This window comes from Cannabis sativa, chromosome 6 (assembly GCF_029168945.1).
Source record: "Cannabis sativa cultivar Pink pepper isolate KNU-18-1 chromosome 6, ASM2916894v1, whole genome shotgun sequence".
Taxonomy (NCBI): Eukaryota; Viridiplantae; Streptophyta; class Magnoliopsida; order Rosales; family Cannabaceae; genus Cannabis; species Cannabis sativa.
The window spans coordinates 74,433,574-74,453,366 of NC_083606.1; the positions used below are offsets into that span (position 1 = coordinate 74,433,574).

The following is a 19,793-nucleotide window of genomic DNA, read 5'->3' on the forward strand; positions in this document are numbered from 1 at the left end:
ATTAGAAATACCATTGTGTTAATTGAGAGCAACTCCGAGAAAATTATCAAAACTCTAAACGTGATTTGTTCCGTCTAAAATATTGATAAATATAGGTTGCATTGTAATAGATTCTCTAATTATTTTTTGAGTTGTAATTTTTTTTTTTAAAAACAAATTTATAATTTTGCGGTCTATAATGACTAAATGAGTTTATGCTCAGAACTTAACCGGTATGGTTAATGTGTCAACTATTTCAGTAGATATTATCTGGAAAGATCGTGAGGTCTAGTTTTCTTTTAGGGTTAATACTATTTTGGATCATGTATTTTGTAAAATTACTGATTGAACTTTCTGTTTTGTAAAATTACAAATTAAACCTTGTATTTTTCAAAATGATACAAAATAATAACTTGAGCTCAAATATTGATATATATTTTTTAATATAACCAACTTAAAAACAATTTATAGCACGAAAAGATACAAAAAAAAATGAATCCAATTTTATCATAACAACTTTAGATTAAGTTATTATTAACTTTTATTTTATACCATTTTGAAAAATGCAAAGTATAATTTATCATATAACAAAACCAAAGGTCCAATCAGTAACTTTTATAAAAGACATAGTCTATAATAGTATTAGAAAATTTTTCAATGCACCCCCTTAAAATGATGCACCGATGCACCCTTATCTATTTTGGTATCCGAAATAATTTTTTAGTCAAATTTTTTTCTTATGGTGATGTACGTTATAGTTATTTAAGACATCCTGTAAAATTTTAGAAAATCCAATGTGCCGAAAACATGATTTAAACAATGTGTTACACGCACGAGTACTATTTTATTTTATACGTGTGTGAAACAGACTGTTTGAACACTGCTTTCTATATTATAAATTATTTTAAATTTTTCAAAATTTTGTAGAATATCAAAATTGAATTAAAAAATTCTTCCAAATGTCGAAACAGATAAAGAGCGCATTACCCAATATTATTTACCATTTCTTTTATTGATAAAGCTAATTTAAAAAAAATAAAAAACAAACACCAGGGGTAAAATCGTAATTCCATCCAAACGATGGGGACACATACATTAGGGTTTCCATTCTCTTCCACAAAGGTACAACTAGTCAGATTTTTCAATTTGTAGTAATAGCGAAAATGAGGAGACTTTCCTCACCCGCGGGTGATATAAACAGCCAATAAGAAAAGAAGCAAAGTTAAAGACGAAATCGACACGTGGTGGAGTGCAGACGTGGACCAATTAAAAAAGAGCAATGATGTCATCAAAAGTGACAGTAAGGTAAGATTATCAGAGGTTTGTATTAAGGGGAGAGGTGGTGCTATTTGAATCACCGCTTTTGGATCATCAAAACCCTTTCTTTCCAAAAACCCAAACCCTTGGCGGCTGTGAGACCCGTTGTTGCTCCATCACTCTACTCTCTCTCTCTCTCTTCTCATCTCTTTCTCTCACTAGCGAAATCTTTCTCTTAGGGTTTCCTAAAACCCCAATTATCCAATTCTCTGTTTGTGTGTTGTTTTAGGGTTTATTATTGAAGAAGAGTGAAGATTTATTAAAAAGATAAAGGGATCTTTAAATCTGGTCATGGCTACCGTTTCACCTGCGGATCGTATCCTTAAAAGTCTGGTTTTTTACTTATGGGTTTTGTTTTTTTTCGTGTTTTGTTATCTGGGTCTCTTTCGATCTGTGAATGCTTTGTTCTGTTTTGTAGTGTGTAGATCGGTGTAAAGTTTTTCTTTTTTGTTCGTTGAAGTGGTTTTGAAATGATGTTTTAGGTTTAAAGCTCAAAGTTACTGTGCTCTGTAGTTTTGTATCTGTATATGTATATGTATGGAGTTTGTGTTTTGAGAGCTGTTTTGTTTGGGTAATTCGTATGTTTTGAATTGGCTGTTAATTCGTATATGTATGGAGCTTACTTGTATCTGTATCTGTAGTTGTGCTGTTTAAGATAGAGTTTTTTATGATCTTAATTGAATTGGATTTGAAATTATAGAGGATTGTGTATGTTTTTTTTTTCCTTTACTTTATTCTGTCAATAGAAACAGCTACTGATTTGCTTCAGAAGTTGACATTAGATACTCAAACCAAAGCTTTGGATATTCCTGAGCCAACCAAGAAGGTATAATTACTATTTGTCTCAGTATTATAGCTCTTGTAATTCTCTCTTGTTTTGTGTTCCCGCTTTGTTTTTGAATTTGGTTTTTGCTGACAATTGTGGGATTGTTAATTTGACTATGGCAGCCAACTGCTAACCAGTTTGGTTCAGTTGACTCTGGCAATGCTCCTAATGGTCAGATCCCATCAGCAGAGCGGTCAATGACTCCAGTTCTACCGGATTTCATGGATCCTTCAATGTGCTATGTCCCAAATGCTGCTTATCCTTCTTACTACTTTGGAGGAGGTAAGTTTGATTGCTTACCTTGATTTTGATTGTGATTTGTTCCTTTTGTGTTTTAATATGTTTATTGTTTGAAGTTATGAACCTTTGTGTTTGTTGTCTCTTGCAGCCTATGATGGTACCAGTAATGATTGGGATGACTACTCGAGATATGTGAATCCAGATGGAGTGGATATGAACACTGTGAGTGGTTTTCTATGTTGATTCTATTTTGTTAAATCTAGAATATAATAATTCACTAGCTAATTGTTTGTATTTGTGTTTTTTATTAGGGAGTTTATGGGGATAATGGGTCTTTGTTGTATCATCACGGTTACGGGTATGCGCCTTATGGTCCATATTCACCAGCTGCATCACCAGTTCCCACCATGGGAAATGATGGTCAGCTGTATGGACCACAGCACTACCAGTACCCGCCTTATTTCCAGCCGCTTACTCCAAATAGTGCGCCATTTACACCTAATCCTGCAGTTTCACAAAGCGAGGTTTCTACTTCAGTAGCTGCTGATCAGAAGCCTCTGCCTGTTGAAACAGCTAATGGAAATGCTAATGGCATTGTAAACACTGCCAACAACATGAAGGGGAATAATAATAATGGTTCGGCGGCTCCTCTTAAACCAGCATCGTACCAGAACTCATCTTTTAACTCGAATGGTTCGTACGGAAGGGGTCCTTTGCCAGGTCGTGTTTCTACTCCTGGTTATCAGGATCCGAGATTTGGTTTTGATGGTTTACGTTCTGGAATTCCATGTTTAGATGCACCACTTTTTTCAGATTGGCAGCCGAGGCCGGTGACAAGCTCAACTATAACTTCATCAATATCAAATGGCAACAATCCATCAAGGAATCAAAATTATCGCCCGAATTCACAGTTCATGGTATGGTTGCTCGATTTATAATATTCATTAAATATTTTTAGTATCTTTGTTTCAGTGTTGATGTTTAATTATGTATCATTTGTTTTTCAGGGAGTGCATCACCCTAGACCGTTGTCTGCTATGAGTCCGGGGTACATTAACAGACTTTATCCAAACAAGCTATACGGTCAGTATAGCAACGCCATTAGATCTGGCATGGGATTTGGATATGGATACGATTCACGACCAAACCAACGAACATGGTTAGCTGTTGATGGAAAGTACAAGCCAAGGGGGCGAAATGGTGGTTACTATGGATATGGTAACGAGAACATGGACGGCTTAAATGAATTGAACAGAGGGCCTAGAGCCAAGGGTTCCAAGAACCAAAAGGAGTTTGCTGCACCCCCTACTCTTGCAGTTAAGGGTCAAAACTTGCCAACAACAGTTACTAATGACAAGGAGAAGGACAAGACTGTTGGTGTTCCTGACCGTGAACAATACAACAAGGCAGATTTCTCAGAGGAATATGCTGATGCCAAGTGTTTCATTATAAAGTCTTACAGTGAGGATGATGTTCACAAGAGTATCAAGTATAGTGTTTGGGCAAGTACTCCTAATGGTAACAAGAAGCTTCATGCTGCATACATGGAGGCTCAGGAGAAGCCTGGCAGCTGCCCTGTATTCCTCTTTTTCTCGGTGAGCAAATTCGATCCGTATGCTTATTTGTGCGGTTTCTCAATTTTACTAAGTTTTTCTGTCTAATTAACTTTTTTTCTCTGAACTTTTTATAGGTCAATACTAGCGGGCAATTTGTTGGTTTAGCTGAGATGACAGGACCAGTTGATTTCAACAAGAACCTCGAGTATTGGCAACAAGACAAATGGAACGGCTGCTTCCCAGTCAAGTGGCACATCGTTAAAGACGTACCTAACAGTTTGTTGAAGCACATTACCCTCGACAACAACGAGAACAAACCCGTGACAAACAGCAGGGACACTCAAGAGGTATTTACACCCGAAGCCATGTCTTCTGTTATTACTTTTTTGTCTTTTGGGAAATTTTACCTAACTGTCGCGGATTTGTTTAGGTCAAGCTGGAGCCAGGGCTTAAATTGATCAAGATATTCAAGGAGCACTCGAGCAAGACTTGTATCCTTGACGATTTTGGCTTTTACGAGACTCGCCAGAAGACTATTCAGGAGAAGAAAGCTAAGCAACAGCAATTTCAGAAACAGGTAACTAAATTGTTTTGTTGCCTATGAACATCATGTTTGTACTTTTTTTCAATTGCTTGTGTTAATCAAATTTGCATAATGAAAACAGGTGTGGGAAGGAAAGCCGGTCGATGAGAAGAAGGAAGTAGTGGCAAATGGAGAGTTGAACCCAAAACCGTCTGAGGTTGTTTCATCAGAGGTCACTAAGGATGCTTTGCCAACCACCACAGCAGCTCAAGCTGGCAACAGTGTTAAGGTTTCCGAGAATGGATCTGCTACCACAACCATGGATGCCCCAAAGGGTGCTAAGCCAGTAGTTGTGGCTGACAAGAGAAATGTTGCAAACGGGGTTGCTAATGGTTGCTAATCTCTGCGAAATGCAAGATGGCGGTCCTCGCTCTCCATTGAATAGTTTTGTTACCAAAAAAAAGATAAAAAAAAATCAGAAAGGTGTTTGCTTGCTGCTGAATATACTTAAAAGGGCAAACTTTCTGGCAAAAGTAAATTCTGGGTATTTCTGGGACTGCCATTAGAATCAAAATCCGAAAGCTTTCGGTCCTGCTTATGGAGAGAGAGTCAATAATTCATTGAGAGAGGAAGAAGAATATGAAGAAGAAGATTCAATCTAGGGCAATGTTGGTGAGAGGTGTCTCATGTAGAATTTGGAGTTTTTTTTTTCTTTTTTAATATTTTGCTACTACAGTGGGGTTTAGAATCACCTAACAAGGTTTTGAGATTGCTAGGGTTTTTGGGGGGTGTTAGGGTTTTCTGGTTTTTCTTTTTTTTAGTTGGGTTTTATTATTATGAGATAATTTCTTGTCTTTTTTTTATGGGTTTATTTTTTTTTTTTGGTTGGCTTATATTTTCCCAGTCTTGTAAATCTTTGCAGAGGTCAGCTTTTGATTTTCTTGTCTTGTAAGAAAGAGAAAGAGAGAGAACTAGAAAAAATCAAGGTGGGAAATATATAATTACAATATTAATTAATATTATAATAGTCAAAAGCAGCTTATATATCTATAAATATTTTTATGAATTTCTGTTTTTTTGTTGTGCTTTTTATTTTTGCTTAATTTGAATTTTCATAGGTATAATGAATGGAAAGAAGGAAATGTATGAATATGTTAATGTGTTTGATAGACTTGTCTTTCCTTAAACAAGCGTTTTCCCTTTATTAATATTTATTTTACACCTCTAATTGTATATAAATAATAAGTATTTAATAAATTAAATTGGTATGAATTAACAATGTCCATTTAAGCATTATTGCTAATGTTTACGAAGTTGAGGAAAGTGCTTCCAAAGAAATACAAAAATGAAAAAATTGAGGAGATAAAATAAAAATGGTAGAAACTTACACAAGTGTTATGTTGATATTTCTTGAATCAAGTAATATCTAATATGGTGTAGTGGTAGGGAAACTTTTATTGATTTCTTTTTGTTAAGGGTTCGACTTTTACTTAACTCTTTAATTGTGAGAGATTGTATTTGATCTTTGAAGGTTAACTTGGGTTGTGGTGGGTTATCTTTAGGATAGGAACTCTCATGAAGCGTAAGTATCTATGATTTAATTAAAGCATGATGAAGTATGATGCTCTTATAGCTAGCATTTAGTCTTCGAAATTATTTTAAGACTGAAGCGGTGGGGAGCCCGTGGTCTCCCAAATTGCCTTAAGATCCAAGCAATGGGGAGCACGTGGTCCGTGTAATTATCTTAAAATCGAAGCAGTGGGGACAAGATATGGACCACTTAATCCTTTTTTTTCTAGGAAAAAATAGTAATATCTAATGTATATTAAAAATAAAATGATGAGTCTATAGTTAGAAAATGTCATTGTAGAAAGATTAATAAAGTTAGTAGGGTTTTCTAGATTTGGATTGTTCATTATTTTTCTAGATGCATTATGTACGTGTAATAGTGTTAGAGGATGTGTAATGAATGAAAGAGTAATTTGTATTTATATGCTTAAATCTCTTCTTTTTTTCTTTGATTAAATCTCTTCTTAAAAATTCAAGATACTAATTAAATATCTCATCATTAAATATTAATTAAATTATTATTGTATATAATTTTATATGTGTGACATACTTATATTGGTTTATAAATTTTGGTGTCATTGTACACAACTTTACATATTAAGATTTAATTGGACTTAAATTTATAAACAAAAAAAATAAAATTAAGGGGCATTAATATTAACACAAAATTAAATATTAAAATTCTAGAGAACTTTGCCCACAATAAAAAAAAAATACAAAAATAATAATAAAATTATAAAAATAGTATAGACTTTTTATTATTTTTAAAATTTTAAAATTTTATTTACATAAAATAGTCTTTTAGTGCATTTTTATGCTGTATTTTTATAATTTTATATTAATTTTTTATTATTTTTATGTTATTTTTATATTATTTATTATTAAAGACTATAAAAAAAATAAAAATAAGAACTTTAAGAGTGAAAATGTACAAATTTTACAAAAACTAATATTTGATGTAATTATCCATTTATTTTATTCAAGATAAGTGTATAGAAATTGTTACACCCATCCATGCAAACTCACGTGCAACCGCACGTGCCATCCCCTCCCCAAATCCAGAAAGCCACGTGTAACCTCCTCCTTCTTCTCCTACCTCTATCTTCTTCTCCAAAGCCCTAATCTTCCCCCAATTCCAGTAACTCTTTCCCCAATTCAACAATCCAATCGATCAATTCATTGCTTAAATCTCCAACAACATTCACAATCATTACAAAAACCAAGAAAATGTTTTCTATAATCGGAATAATCAGTATTCAAGGCGCCATGGATATAATCGTAGCTGGATTCTCCCTCCTAATCGCTTTAGGTATTTTCCTCTTCATCACTTTTCTCCTCTCTTCTCTCGCCTTTCTCCAAAACGCAAATCGAATCGAATCGAATTGATTTTGTTTAATTCTTTACTTCTTTTTGTTTTTTCTCGAATAAACCATTCCTCGAATCCCATCCGGATCTGCAACAAAACCCATGGGTTTATAAAACCCTAGAACACGAGGTTCAGAATACAGAGCAATATTCGTAATTCCTTTCTCCAAAAGCTGATCTATTAATCTCTCCATAACCGCTTTACCCAAACCGAAACCCTGAAACGAAGGATCGACGACAACGTCCCAAATAATCGCGTTGAAAACTCCGTCTCCGGTTGCTCTGGCGAACGCTACTGGCCGTTGAGTCTTCTCGTACTCGATCCAGAGAAGTGCGTCGGTGTTTTCGAGTGCGATTCTGATCTTGTCGGTGTCGCGTTTGGGGAATCCGACGGCGACGAAGACTTTGTTGAGGTTGTCGAGGTTGAGATCTGACGGTGTACGGCGGAGGATGAAGCCTCGGGAGTTGAGGTCTTTGTCGGAGATGGAGTAGCTCTTGTTGAAGGAGAAGGGTTGGGATTGGGATGAGACGGCGGCGACGGTGGTTTTGGGACGGAGTAATGTGGCGGAGGAGGAATGAAGGGCTGAGATTGTGCCACGTAGGATCATTGCTTCTATTTTTGATTGGAGAAGAAGATAAGAGTGAGTGAGTTTGAGTGAAGTGAATGAATATTATATATATTTATTTTATTATTTATATTTATATACTAAATAAAATTGTGTATCCATCCATTTTATCTATTTCCATAAAAATATAGTTAGTTATTTAAAACGATAAAATTGAAATTCAAAAAAATTTAATATTTTTATAGCATATTTACTAATAAATAATAATTTTTTTTAATAAATATGAGCTAAGAAAATACTTAAATCTTGCTATTTTGTTAAGGTAATAATTTTTATTTTATTTTTAATATTAAATATAGAATGATAAATTTATTTTATAAAATAATTATTATATATTATAGTTTAATTATAAAAAAAAAATTAATTTGAGTATTTTAATTATATTTTTTGATAAAATAAATGAGATACATTATTATTATTTTATTTTTAAATAATTTTAGTAAATAATATATTATAAATATTGATTCTGATTATTTTTTATTTATTTTATATTATTTTTTTATAAATTTTTTTAAATTATATTATATATGTGTATTTTATAGTAAACGTTTTATTACATATTTATTTTATATGTGTATTTTTTATATTATAAATTAAGAAATAAATTGTATTTTGTGAGCTATTTTATTTAACGAAAAAAAATTAAAATTTAGGATACAAATTAATTGTTATTTGTATTACAATTTTATATATCACTTATAATTGTCATTGTTCTTCTTAATAAATTTATATTTTTTAAAAAAGGTATTTTATCTAAATTTTATTGGATGTTTTACAGAAAAAGAAATTGAAAATTTTGAAACATTAAGTAATAATTTGTGGTTGTTATTAAGTAATAATTATTTAATTATTTTGAATCTAAATTTGATGGATAAGTCAAAGTAATTAATGGAAATAAGAAGAAGAAGAAGACGTATGGGAATGAATATGGGAAGTTATTAAGTTTGGTACCTATCTCATAATTCACTACCCTATCATCTACACGTGTCCATCTATATATAGTGCCACTTGTATTTTCTTTACATATATACACGTTTATAATTATTACAAAAAATTATAATAGACAAATTAAGTTTGGAGGATTTTATTATTTTATTTTTCATAGTTTTATATGTTTTAATTTAATAAAAAATAATATTAAAACACTTCCTAATTACGTTGGTAAGATATTAGGGTGTGGGTGCCAAATAATAAATTTATGGTATATCACACTTTTGTCGACCTTCAAGTTGACAAAATTTAAATATTTTATTATTGAATAAAATGTTTTATAAATTTTTAAAATAATTCTGCTTGAGTAAAATTAAGTAAACGTTGGAATCGATTGTTGTTTTTTTTTTTTTTTTTGAGAAAAGACTATTATATTAATTTGAGAAAAACCAAATTACATAACAGTCATTATAGGTGGTGGAACTTCCTCCAAGTAAGTACAATCTGAATCCACCGTAAAAGCAAACTTGGCCAACAAGTGGGCTTCGTTATTAGCAGATCTATAAACATGAGAGATCTGTGCTCGTGGGAAATTGGATAACAGAAATGTAATATCATTAAGTAAAACATAAAAAGCAGAGAGACCCTTAGATTGAGATTTTAAACCAGTTACAACCATTAAAGAATCTGTCTCAACAAAATCAACACTGAGTCTGAGTGTCAGTAGCAATTTGAGACTCCATGCGATTGCTAAAGCCTCCATTTCCTCTGTTTTAACACACCCTTTCATTGGTTTAACCATAGCAGCAAGGATATCACCATTTGAGTCACGAAGAATCAATGAATGAGTTGTGGTTAGAGCTTATAATATAAGAAAACTAAAATAAAAAAGTGAAATGTGGTGTATTTTTGTGGTTTTGGAAGATCTAGCTACAAAATAATCAAGAACTCTTTTGAGTAATTTACGGCATAAATACCTAAGTTTAACTCTAGTTGTAAATAAATACTTAAGTTTAATTTTTGACGTTAATAATACCTTAGTTATATTTTTGGAACTCTGTAGGTACCTAACCGTTAAAATATTATATCATTATCTACATGTCATTTTTTTATTGGTATATTTTAATTATTTTTTTAAAAAAATAAAAATTTAATGACTTGACCAATTAGAAATTGTCACGTCGCAATTTACTTAACAATTAATAGTCAGGTACCTACAAAAGTTCTAAAATTATAACTTAGGTATTATTACTGCTAAAAATTAAACTTATTTATTTATTTGTAACTGGAGTTAAACTTAGATATTTATGCCACAAATTACTCAACTCTTTTCTACAGGACTCTAATTTCTTTTCTCCAACTTTTACGGTTCAATTTGAAAGCAAACAACTAAAGCGTTTCACTTATTGAATAAGATTTTATTGTCAGTCTTGGATGCTAAAAGCATCCTTAGGGTGATCTCGTAGTTCTAAGCAGGGTTGAACATTTTGAGCGGGTTTGACCCGAACCCGAGCAACCCGCCCGAATTCGAACTGGTGAACCCGCAAAAAAAAAAATTTTAAAAAGTTTCGGGCGGGTTGGGTTCAACCCGGTAATATGGACTTTAGATTTTTATGGACTATGGATATTGGATATGGATGTATTTTGAAATATTTTAGTTTTCACTTTTATCATGATTCATGAACATGAATATGAAGTTTGATTTGAATCTTTGATAAATAGGTTGTTTGTTTGTTGGTTGGATTGATTAATGTATTTTTTCTTCAATAGTAAATACTACAAACAAATTGTTATATTATATATGCTTAATTTAATAAATAATAAAAATAAAAAAAAATAATTATTTGAATAAAAAATTAATTTTTTTAAAGAGTTGATCGAGTTGACTGAGTTGACCGGGTCAAACCCGCCAACCCGCTAAACCCGACCAACCGGAACCCGCCAACCCGCCAACCCGTGCCCTATTCGGGTCCGGGTTCGATTTCAATTTTTTGAACACGAAACCCGATAAACCCGCCCGATGTTCAGCCCTAGTTCTAAGTAGAGACAAATTTTTTCTATACTCATGTAAAAAAAAGCTTTAGTATTTTAATTTTATTGTTAAACTTATACAAAAATATTTCTAAATCTTATACAAAACAAGGTTCATTATTCAACAATAAACACCTCATTGAAATAACATAAATAAAATACCAAAATTATACCAATTTGGGTAAGAACAAAACAAGGACTACTCACTACTCAATAAGAAGTGATAAGGATTGTCTAATTTTAATATTATTAATTAATTAATTAATAAAAGATAAACATAAAATAATAATATTAATAATAATAATAATAATAATAATAGCAATGCCATGCAATAATTACTCAATCAAATTCAAAACCAAAACCAAACTCTCAACAAACATTTTTTGGCTATGGCTTCCTCTCTTGCTCGTTCTCTCAAGAAAATCTCTTCTCATGCTTCATCTCCATGGAGATACTTCTCAACATCATCATCTTCTTCATTGAATCTTTACTCTGCAATCAACCAAGCTCTCCACATAGCCATGGATTCAGATCCTCGGTAACACTACAACTATTTCTTTCTCCATTTTCCTTTCTGGGATTTTCATTTCATAAATTAATTTTCAGTTTAATATATGAAACAGTACTTATGTGTTTGGAGAAGATGTGGGGTTTGGTGGGGTTTTTCGTTGCACAACTGGTTTAGCTGATCGATTTGGTAAAGATAGAGTCTTTAATACCCCTCTTTGTGAACAAGTATGATTTTTTCTTAAACCCCAACAATTTATTTCTTACAATATTCATCATAAAGTTTTAATCTTTATCTCTACTTGTGTTTTATTTTCAGGGCATTGTTGGATTTGCCATTGGTTTAGCTGCAATGGTGGGTTTTATTGTTTTTGGGTTCTTTAGTTTTTTGGTTTATAAAGAACAGTTTTTTTGAGTTTGAATGTTTGATATGATTTTAGGGTAATCGAGCTGTTGTTGAGATACAGTTTGCAGATTATATATTTCCTGCTTTTGATCAGGTAAAAGGGTTTTTCATTGTGTTATTATGTCATAACTTTTGAACAAGCTGTTCTTTTTTGCTTACTATATTTCTTGAATTACAAGTGGCTTTTTAAGTTTTACTTTTTTTAATTAGTTTTGAATTTTTGGTGTAATTTTAGTGGCTCTTTTTCTTGGCTTTACTTTTTCTTTTGGATTGGGTTTTTTTTTCTGGATAGACTTTATTTTAGAATATGGTTGGTGTGAGGAAAGAGAGAAAATTGGAAATTAGCAAGGAAGGGTAGGTGGGTTTCTTTTTCACTGTTTCATTTGGTATGAATCTGAAATGTAGGAGAGAAACCCAAAATTCCTGTGTCTAGTTGTATAATGGTGTAGAGTGTTACGGTTAATCTCCTATTTAGCATATGAAAATACTTGCTAGAATATATATATACATATATATATATATTTTTTTTATGTCAATGCTCGATATAATGACAATATTGATGATAGAGTTCCTAATATTTTAGTTTACCGCGTGTGTTGAAAAAATTTTAAACCTATTTTTGGCACTATAAACTATGTAACATTTTTCAAAATTTTATAGGAATAGGAATAGTGTAATTATAACTAACACAGCCATAAAACAAAATTAGAAAAAAAAAATATTCCAACCCGTGTATCTTTTGACTCTGAGATTGTAATTAACACTCTTTTTATATTTATTATGGAACAGAATTTGATTAAGATTGATTATTGAAATATATTTGTTCAATTAGTACAATGATATTATTATACCAGTTGAGGGGGTCAACCCTTTTCATTAATTTCACTTTTCTCTCTTACTAAAACACAATCTTGAAAGAAAAAGACTTCTTTTTTATTTGTAGATTGTCAATGAAGCTGCAAAGTTCAGATACAGAAGTGGGAACCAGTTCAATTGTGGTGGTAAATTTTCAACTTTTCTAAACCTCTTTTTCTTCATCTATGCTGTTCCTTAATTTCGTTTTTCATTTCATTGATGAGGTTAATGTAATTTGTTCCTTAGGCTTAACTATAAGAACCCCTTATGGAGCTGTGGGACATGGAGGACATTACCACTCACAATCACCAGAAGCTTTCTTTTGTCATGTTCCTGGTCTTAAAGTATGTTTTATGTTTCTTAGTTACTTTATCCCATGAAATATATTGTGACAAAACCAACATGTTGTTAAAGTATTGGAATGTCATTCCTATTCGTATTCCCAATCACATTCCTATTTTTATATTTTCAGTCTCTCCAACCAAACGCGACCTAAGTTCTTTGCTTGACATTATTGGAAAATAATTAGATACCTTAAATTTGTGTAGTAAAGGAATATGGAGCAGCATATTGAACATAACTTGTGAAATGGTTAATTGAATTCAACTTCTCATACTCTTTCATATAGGTGGTGATCCCTCGAAGCCCGAAGCAAGCGAAAGGGTTATTGCTATCTAGCATACGCGATCCAAACCCCGTTTTGTTTTTCGAACCAAAGGTATTGTCTTTCTGTTGAATACATCAGTTCCAACAAGAAATCTAGATTGAAACTTTACCATTTTCGTTCGGTTCAGTGGCTATATCGTTTGTCAGTTGAAGAAGTTCCCGAGCATGATTATATGTTGCCTTTATCAGAAGCTGAGGTATACTACATTATGTTGAGTTCAGTTGTATTTTTCTGCTGTTAAAGAGTGTCATGTAGTGAAAGCTTAATCTTTTTGGAAGCTTAGGTGATTAGAGAGGGAAGTGATATTACACTTGTTGGTTGGGGTGCTCAGTTATCTGTAATGGAACAAGCCTGCATTGATGCTGAAAAAGTAAGCTTTCTGTTTTCTTAATTACATTTTGGTTGAAAATGGTTAACAAGGTCTGGTTTTTAAGCTTTGTAATCAATTTTCAGGATGGTATTTCTTGTGAACTGATAGACCTAAAAACACTAATACCTTGGGATAAGGAAACAGTTGAAGCCTCAGTCAGAAAAACCGGAAGGCTTCTTGTAAGTACCTTGTCTCAAACTCTTTTTCGGTGACAACTAAAAAGATCACTTCAGTTCTTGGTAACAATACAGAGTGATTTCCTTTTCTTTTTATGCAGATTAGTCATGAAGCTCCAATCACTGGAGGTTTCGGTGCTGAAATATCTGCTTCAATCGTCGAGCGTTGCTTCTTAAGGGTAATTCACTAAGACGATTCTTGTTTTCGGTTAAACCCTTTTTGAAACTTTGTGTTTTTTTCCAGTTAGAAGCACCTGTAAGCAGAGTATGTGGTTTGGACACACCATTTCCCCTTGTTTTCGAGCCATTCTACTTACCCACCAAGAACAAGGTAAGAATAAAAATCATTTGAATGGTTTTGGTTTACAAATTTCAAAACTTGGCAAGTGAAAATTCTTATTGACCTTATTGTTGTTCTTCAATGGATGCAGATCTTGGATGCAATCAAATCAACTGTAAATTACTAGTTGTCTGGTCTTCTAATCTTCTGATTTAAGCATATGTATGGTCTGGTATTAATCTAATTTAAAGACTAATATGATTTTCCCAATGGTTAACTTATACAATAGAACAAATGCAATTGAATAGAATTTCATCTCTTTAACTTTTTTACAAGAAAAAGCCAAAAATAAGCTCATGCATGGTAACTGTTATTGCCAAAAGCCTCATCATCATCATCATCATATCTCTCATATTTGTAATACAACAGCATTACAGAAGAGGTTCCTTGTTGGATTTACATAACTTTTAATGAAATATTCAAGATAATGAATGAGTTGATACATTGGGTGTGTATGTTGTTCTATGTAAGAAGAGGTTTTGGGGGTTCAAAACCCCAAGTTGGGTTAATTTAACAAATGGGTAACTAGTAACTGTTTCTTATTAAAAGAAAAGAGAAAAAAGTTAAATACAGAAATAGCTTCTGAGGCTTCTCATCCAACCATGGTGCATTTTCAAAGTTACATCTTTGAGCCAGCTTTGATCCAATCTATCAGAAAGTTAAGATGAGTTCAACTTATAGAACAGATTTTCAATTTGAAAAATGCCAATAAACACAAACAAAAAAGCTTACCAATTTGGTAGTTGGTTCAATCAATCAGCAGCAATGTAATTAACAAGACCTTAATCAGATTAGACCAATTTGCAAGTCTTCTCTGTTTTATTTTTCCCTGCAACAAATCAACCAAAGAAACAAATGTTGTTTTGAAACCTCATTAAGTACTCAAACTTCAAGTTAACAGAAAAAGTTAGTAACAAAAAGAGTAGTATTACCTTCAAAAATGAATATCTTAGAACCAAGAGTAAAAGTGACTAGCTAAGCACATGAGCAGGTGAAGCACCGGCGAGTTTAGAGGACATTCTCTTGACATTTCCATTTACAAGAATATCGTAAGTGTTGTTATCGGGTTTGAGACCTCTATCGAGCATCTCATCATGCAACCGAAAGGCTTCTTGCAAATTTCCCTCCTTGAAGTGCCCAGCAATCAAGCAATTATAAATAAGAACGTTCGGGGCCAGATTCTTTTGATCCATCTCGTCCAAGACCTTACGCGCATTCACTAGCTGTCCTTTGTTACAAAGGCCGTTTATTAAAACCGTGTACATAATGATATCGGGCACAATACCCTTCGAAAGCATCTCTGAGTAAAGATCTAAAGCATTGTTTAACTCTCCCTCTTTAAGCATTCCATCGATTAAGGTAGTGTAAGTGAGTAAATCGCAAGTTATCCCTTCCTTCACCATGCGCTTGTGTAAACCGATAGCTTGTTCCATGTTACCTATATTTCGAAAGCCACAAATCATACTATTGTATACAGCTGCATTTGGAGATAGACCAGTCTCAAGAAGTTCAGAGAATAGTTCAGAAGCAGTTAGCATGTCTTGTCCTTTGCTAAACCCATCAATTAGAGCACCATATGCAGCAATATCTAACTCAATGCCCTTACTAATCATCTCATTCCTACTTTTCAGAGCAAGATCAATATTGTTGCTCTTGAAATAACCATTCATCAAGCTAGTGTAAGTGACTACATTCGGAGAAACCCCGTTTTCAGACATTTCTTCATAAACAGCAAGTGCAGAATTAGCATCGCCTTCCTTGATAAACCCGTCTATAATGCTATTATAGGTCATGGAAATAGGAACAAATCCCATCTCAATATATTTCTTCAACATGTCTTTTGCTTCAGATGTTCTACCAGCTTTGCACAAGCCATTAATGATAGTGTTGTATGTGAAATCTGTGGGGGTTATATTACTTGCTTTCATTTGATCGAAAAGATCAAAAGCTTGTTCGGCATCACCTTTATTAAAATACCCATCAATCAAGACGGAATAAGTGATCACATTTGGCTTTAAATTCTTTTCAAGCATCTCCTTAAACAAGTTATGTGCCACATCCATTGCCCCTCTTCTGCAATGGCCAAGTATCATGATGTTATAAGATACTACATTAGGTACCATTCCCTTACTACTCATACTATCCCATATTCCACAAGCTTCATTAACTTTGCCTTTATTACAAAGCCAACACAAAAGGTTATTCCATGTGAACATGTTAGCAACACCACACTCAACAGCCTCATCAAACAACTTCAAAGCATCTTCATACGAACCGAATTCCAATACCCCGCGTAACAAAGAATTCACTACGTAGACATTTGGTTCGATACCTATGTGTTTCATTTGGTTGTAAAGCTCATAAGCCTTCTCAATCTTTCCACTCTTGGAACACCACTCTATCATGATTGCATAAGTAACCTTGTTCGGACTCAAGCCATGCTCGTTGAGATTATCGAACAAATCCAAAGCACTATCCAAATTCCCTTGCACACAATACCCTTTGATCAAACTTGTTGCAACAACCAAATTCAAAGGCTTTCCACACCTAATCATTTCATCCTTAATCTTCAATGCTTCAACCACATTCCCCTGCTTCACACAAGCTCCAATAACACAAGTAAATATACCCTCAGAGGGAAACCAACCCAATTCTCTCATTTTCTTTAACAACTCACAAGCCATCCTAGAATCGGGTTTCTTACAAACAGCTTGAATCAAAATACTATAAGCCGCAGCATCAAGTTCGATACCTCTATCATTCGCCTCACTAAAATAGTTTTCGGCTTCCTCTAACCTCTCTTCCTTCAAACAAGACCTCATCATGACATGTACAGTTACACAATCACCATAAACTCCTTTCAAAACCATCTTATTATGCAATTCTCTAGCTTCAATCAACATGTTTCTTCTAACCAATACAGTCAAAAGAATATTCATAAAAGGAATCCAAGGAACTATCTCATGCTCTAACATCTTATCAAAACAAATTATAGCATCTCTTATCCTATTAGCTCTAACATAACTATTCAACAAGTAATTGAAAACCCTGGAATCCAATTCAAAATCAAACCTTGAACCACACTCAACCAAGTGATCTACAAACACAGATGGAGATGGACTTGAATCACCTGAAACAAACTGGTTAAGCAAGCTCCTAACTTGTCCATGAGTTTCAGAAAAACCTGTCAAAATGTGAAGCAAAACACAAAAGGAATCAATCCCTTTAGCAAAGCCTCTCATTCCTTCTACCCATTTGAAGTACCTTAAAGCTGAGTAAGGGTCTTTTCTGTGGTTTAGGAGATTGTTTATCACATGGGGTTGTGTCAAATCCGGTAATTGTGAAGTGGGTTGAGTAAAGTTTTCAACTTTGGTTTCTGGGGAAGATGGGTCTTGAAGATCGAAGCTTGAAGTGATTTGGGATTGAGAAGAAAGATAGCGATGAGTTAAGAAAGAGCGGCGGAAGGAAGGTGGAATTGGGCAATGAGAGATTGCGAATCCAAACCTCATTGTTAACTGATTTTAGTAAAGAGGAGAAAGAAGAAGAAGAAGAAGTTGAAACAAAAAATAGGGTTTTTATTTACCTTAAACCCTTTCTTAGGTTGGGTCAAAGTATGGATTTTTATGTGGATGATGAGGTACTTTTTTCTATATACTCTTTATGGAGATTGAGTGAATCACTTTAGGCATGCTCATATGATATGCAATTCGTGTTGCAAACCTTAATCAATTCTAACCAAACCATATAAGATTGGACTAAATTAATTTGGTGTTAATGGTTTGGTCAATTCAGATTGTTTATAACTCTTTAGTTCGATTATGATTTTTAAAATTCTTGCTTATGGTTCAAACCAAACCAAATCAAAAGCATAATACGTAATATAATTTATTTTTTTTTGTTGAATATTGATAATTATCTTAACATTGTGTTAAAAATATTTATTTTTATTATTATTTACCTATTATAAACTTTAAAGTAAAATAATCTAATAATAAAACAATTACAAATTACAAATCACAATTTCAAACCAAACCAATATATTTTTTAATAGATTGGTTTGGTTTAGTTTGATTTGAGTTTTTAATTGGTCTGGTTCAATTTTAAATTTCAAAAAACTAACATTACTCGTTTAGTTCGAAAAAAAATAACAATCCAGATCAAACTAAATTATAAACACTCCTAAATCGCTTCAAGAAGGGGAAATTGATAATTTTTTAATGATATTTTTCAAGATGATATTTTTTAAATGGTGTCGCCTTATAACTGGTTAGCGATTTTCTATAATATTTATCAAAGTATAATAAATGGGACCCGTTATTGAGTTGCATCAATAGCAATAGTACACCTCACAAGAGTGTTAGGCACCATGAGTGCTCTTTAGCATTCATCGTTTAATTTGATGGCAGAGACACACTTAAATTACACACTATTTTTTACACATGGTGTGATAAAAATTCAATTTTTGCTATAAATGAGTTTTTAGCGACCACATCACTTTTAATTATATAGTTGAGATTAATTACACATTAATGTGAAAAAGTGTGTAATTTGAATGTGTCTTCTATATTATTATTATAAATATTGACAATAAAAAAAGCTATACCTAATAAAAATTAAAATCTGTGGGCATATTTAGTTAAATTTTTACTTTTACTTATAGTTAGAAGTATTTATAAGTATAAAATTTGGCATTTTAAGTGGATTATAAAGAAAATACGCTAAACCGAATAACGACACAAAATTGTGCATAAAAACTAGGCTGATTAGAATTTTTTTTCCCCGAACTTTGACATGTATTAAATCATGCCCCTGAACTTTTTTGCCCGTTAAAAATTATCCTTAAACTATTGAGATTGTTAGATATAAGGACTTTTGTCCAATTTCCTTCAATTTTACTGTTTCAGTGATTGTTTATGTACTAAACCATGCTCCCCGGACTTTGATATCTACCAAATCATGCCCATCGAACTTTGATATGTACTAAATCATGCCCCCTGAACTTTCATCGATGTTAGAATTTTTTTTTACTAAAATTGGACAAAAGTCCTTCAATTCAACAATCTCAATAATTCAGGTGGTATTTTTAACGACCTTAAAAGTCCAGGAGACATGATTTGGTACATGTCAAAGTTTGGGAAAAAAAGTCCTAATTAGCCTAAAAACTAATTAGGGCCATGACACAAGTCTTACAGGTGTTTAACCTTAGTAACGTTAGCCCATATCGTTTTTGTGAGGTTTGTCCCTCTAGCAACTCTTTCATGAGCTTCGAGCTTTTTGTTCGTCTTGTTTTCAGCATGGCTTACCATCAGTTTGGTCATCTTTTAGTAAAATTTGTTTGACTTTATCTCCGTCTTAGGACTTTATGTCCTTTTTAACCATTTCAAAATACTTAAGTTTAACTCTCGATTACAAATAAATTTCTAAGTTTAATTTTTAACGGTAATAATACTTAAGTTATATTTCTAGAACTTCTGTATGTACTTGTCCGTTAAGAGTCAAGTCATTATCCA

The 19,793-nt window shown here is 32.7% G+C and overlaps 4 protein-coding genes across 5 annotated transcripts; 2 read left to right on the plus strand and 2 right to left on the minus strand.

Annotated features, from left to right (window-relative positions):
• The first annotated feature begins 1,325 nt into the window (after positions 1 to 1,325).
• On the plus strand, positions 1,326 to 5,507 carry LOC115725203 (YTH domain-containing protein ECT4). Of its 2 annotated transcripts, XM_030654641.2 has the most exons (10): positions 1,326 to 1,612; positions 2,043 to 2,122; positions 2,245 to 2,404; positions 2,511 to 2,584; positions 2,674 to 3,082; positions 3,176 to 3,279; positions 3,370 to 3,957; positions 4,053 to 4,265; positions 4,349 to 4,495; positions 4,584 to 5,507. In XM_030654641.2, exons 1-10 carry the CDS (start codon positions 1,588 to 1,590, stop codon positions 4,839 to 4,841), a joined length of 2,058 nt encoding a protein of 685 aa, XP_030510501.2. In that variant the 5' UTR covers positions 1,326 to 1,587; the 3' UTR covers positions 4,842 to 5,507. The 2 variants fall into 2 exon arrangements, with proteins under 2 accessions (XP_030510501.2, XP_030510500.2); XM_030654640.2 differs by having other exon boundaries at positions 1,336 to 1,612; positions 2,674 to 3,279.
• A 1,455-nt stretch (positions 5,508 to 6,962) lies between these two features.
• On the minus strand, positions 6,963 to 9,078 carry LOC115725561 (GCN5-related N-acetyltransferase 1, chloroplastic). Its single transcript, XM_030655125.2, has one exon. The coding sequence runs from the start codon at positions 7,981 to 7,983 to the stop codon at positions 7,411 to 7,413; it is 573 nt and encodes a 190-aa protein (XP_030510985.2). The 5' UTR covers positions 7,984 to 9,078; the 3' UTR covers positions 6,963 to 7,410.
• A 2,209-nt stretch (positions 9,079 to 11,287) lies between these two features.
• LOC115725600 (2-oxoisovalerate dehydrogenase subunit beta 1, mitochondrial) lies at positions 11,288 to 14,564 on the plus strand. Its single transcript, XM_030655182.2, has 13 exons — positions 11,288 to 11,500; positions 11,586 to 11,697; positions 11,789 to 11,824; positions 11,910 to 11,969; positions 12,819 to 12,876; positions 12,977 to 13,074; positions 13,359 to 13,448; positions 13,525 to 13,593; positions 13,681 to 13,767; positions 13,851 to 13,946; positions 14,045 to 14,122; positions 14,188 to 14,274; positions 14,375 to 14,564. Exons 1-13 carry the CDS (start codon positions 11,352 to 11,354, stop codon positions 14,408 to 14,410), a joined length of 1,056 nt encoding a protein of 351 aa, XP_030511042.1. The 5' UTR covers positions 11,288 to 11,351; the 3' UTR covers positions 14,411 to 14,564.
• On the minus strand, positions 14,564 to 18,125 carry LOC115725599 (pentatricopeptide repeat-containing protein At3g54980, mitochondrial). Its single transcript, XM_061117825.1, has 3 exons — positions 15,216 to 18,125; positions 15,016 to 15,112; positions 14,564 to 14,931 (listed from the first exon to the last, which is right to left on the minus strand). The coding sequence occupies exon 1, from the start codon at positions 17,790 to 17,792 to the stop codon at positions 15,255 to 15,257; it is 2,538 nt and encodes an 845-aa protein (XP_060973808.1). The 5' UTR covers positions 17,793 to 18,125; the 3' UTR covers positions 14,564 to 14,931; positions 15,016 to 15,112; positions 15,216 to 15,254.
• Between the last annotated feature and the right edge of the window lie 1,668 nt (positions 18,126 to 19,793).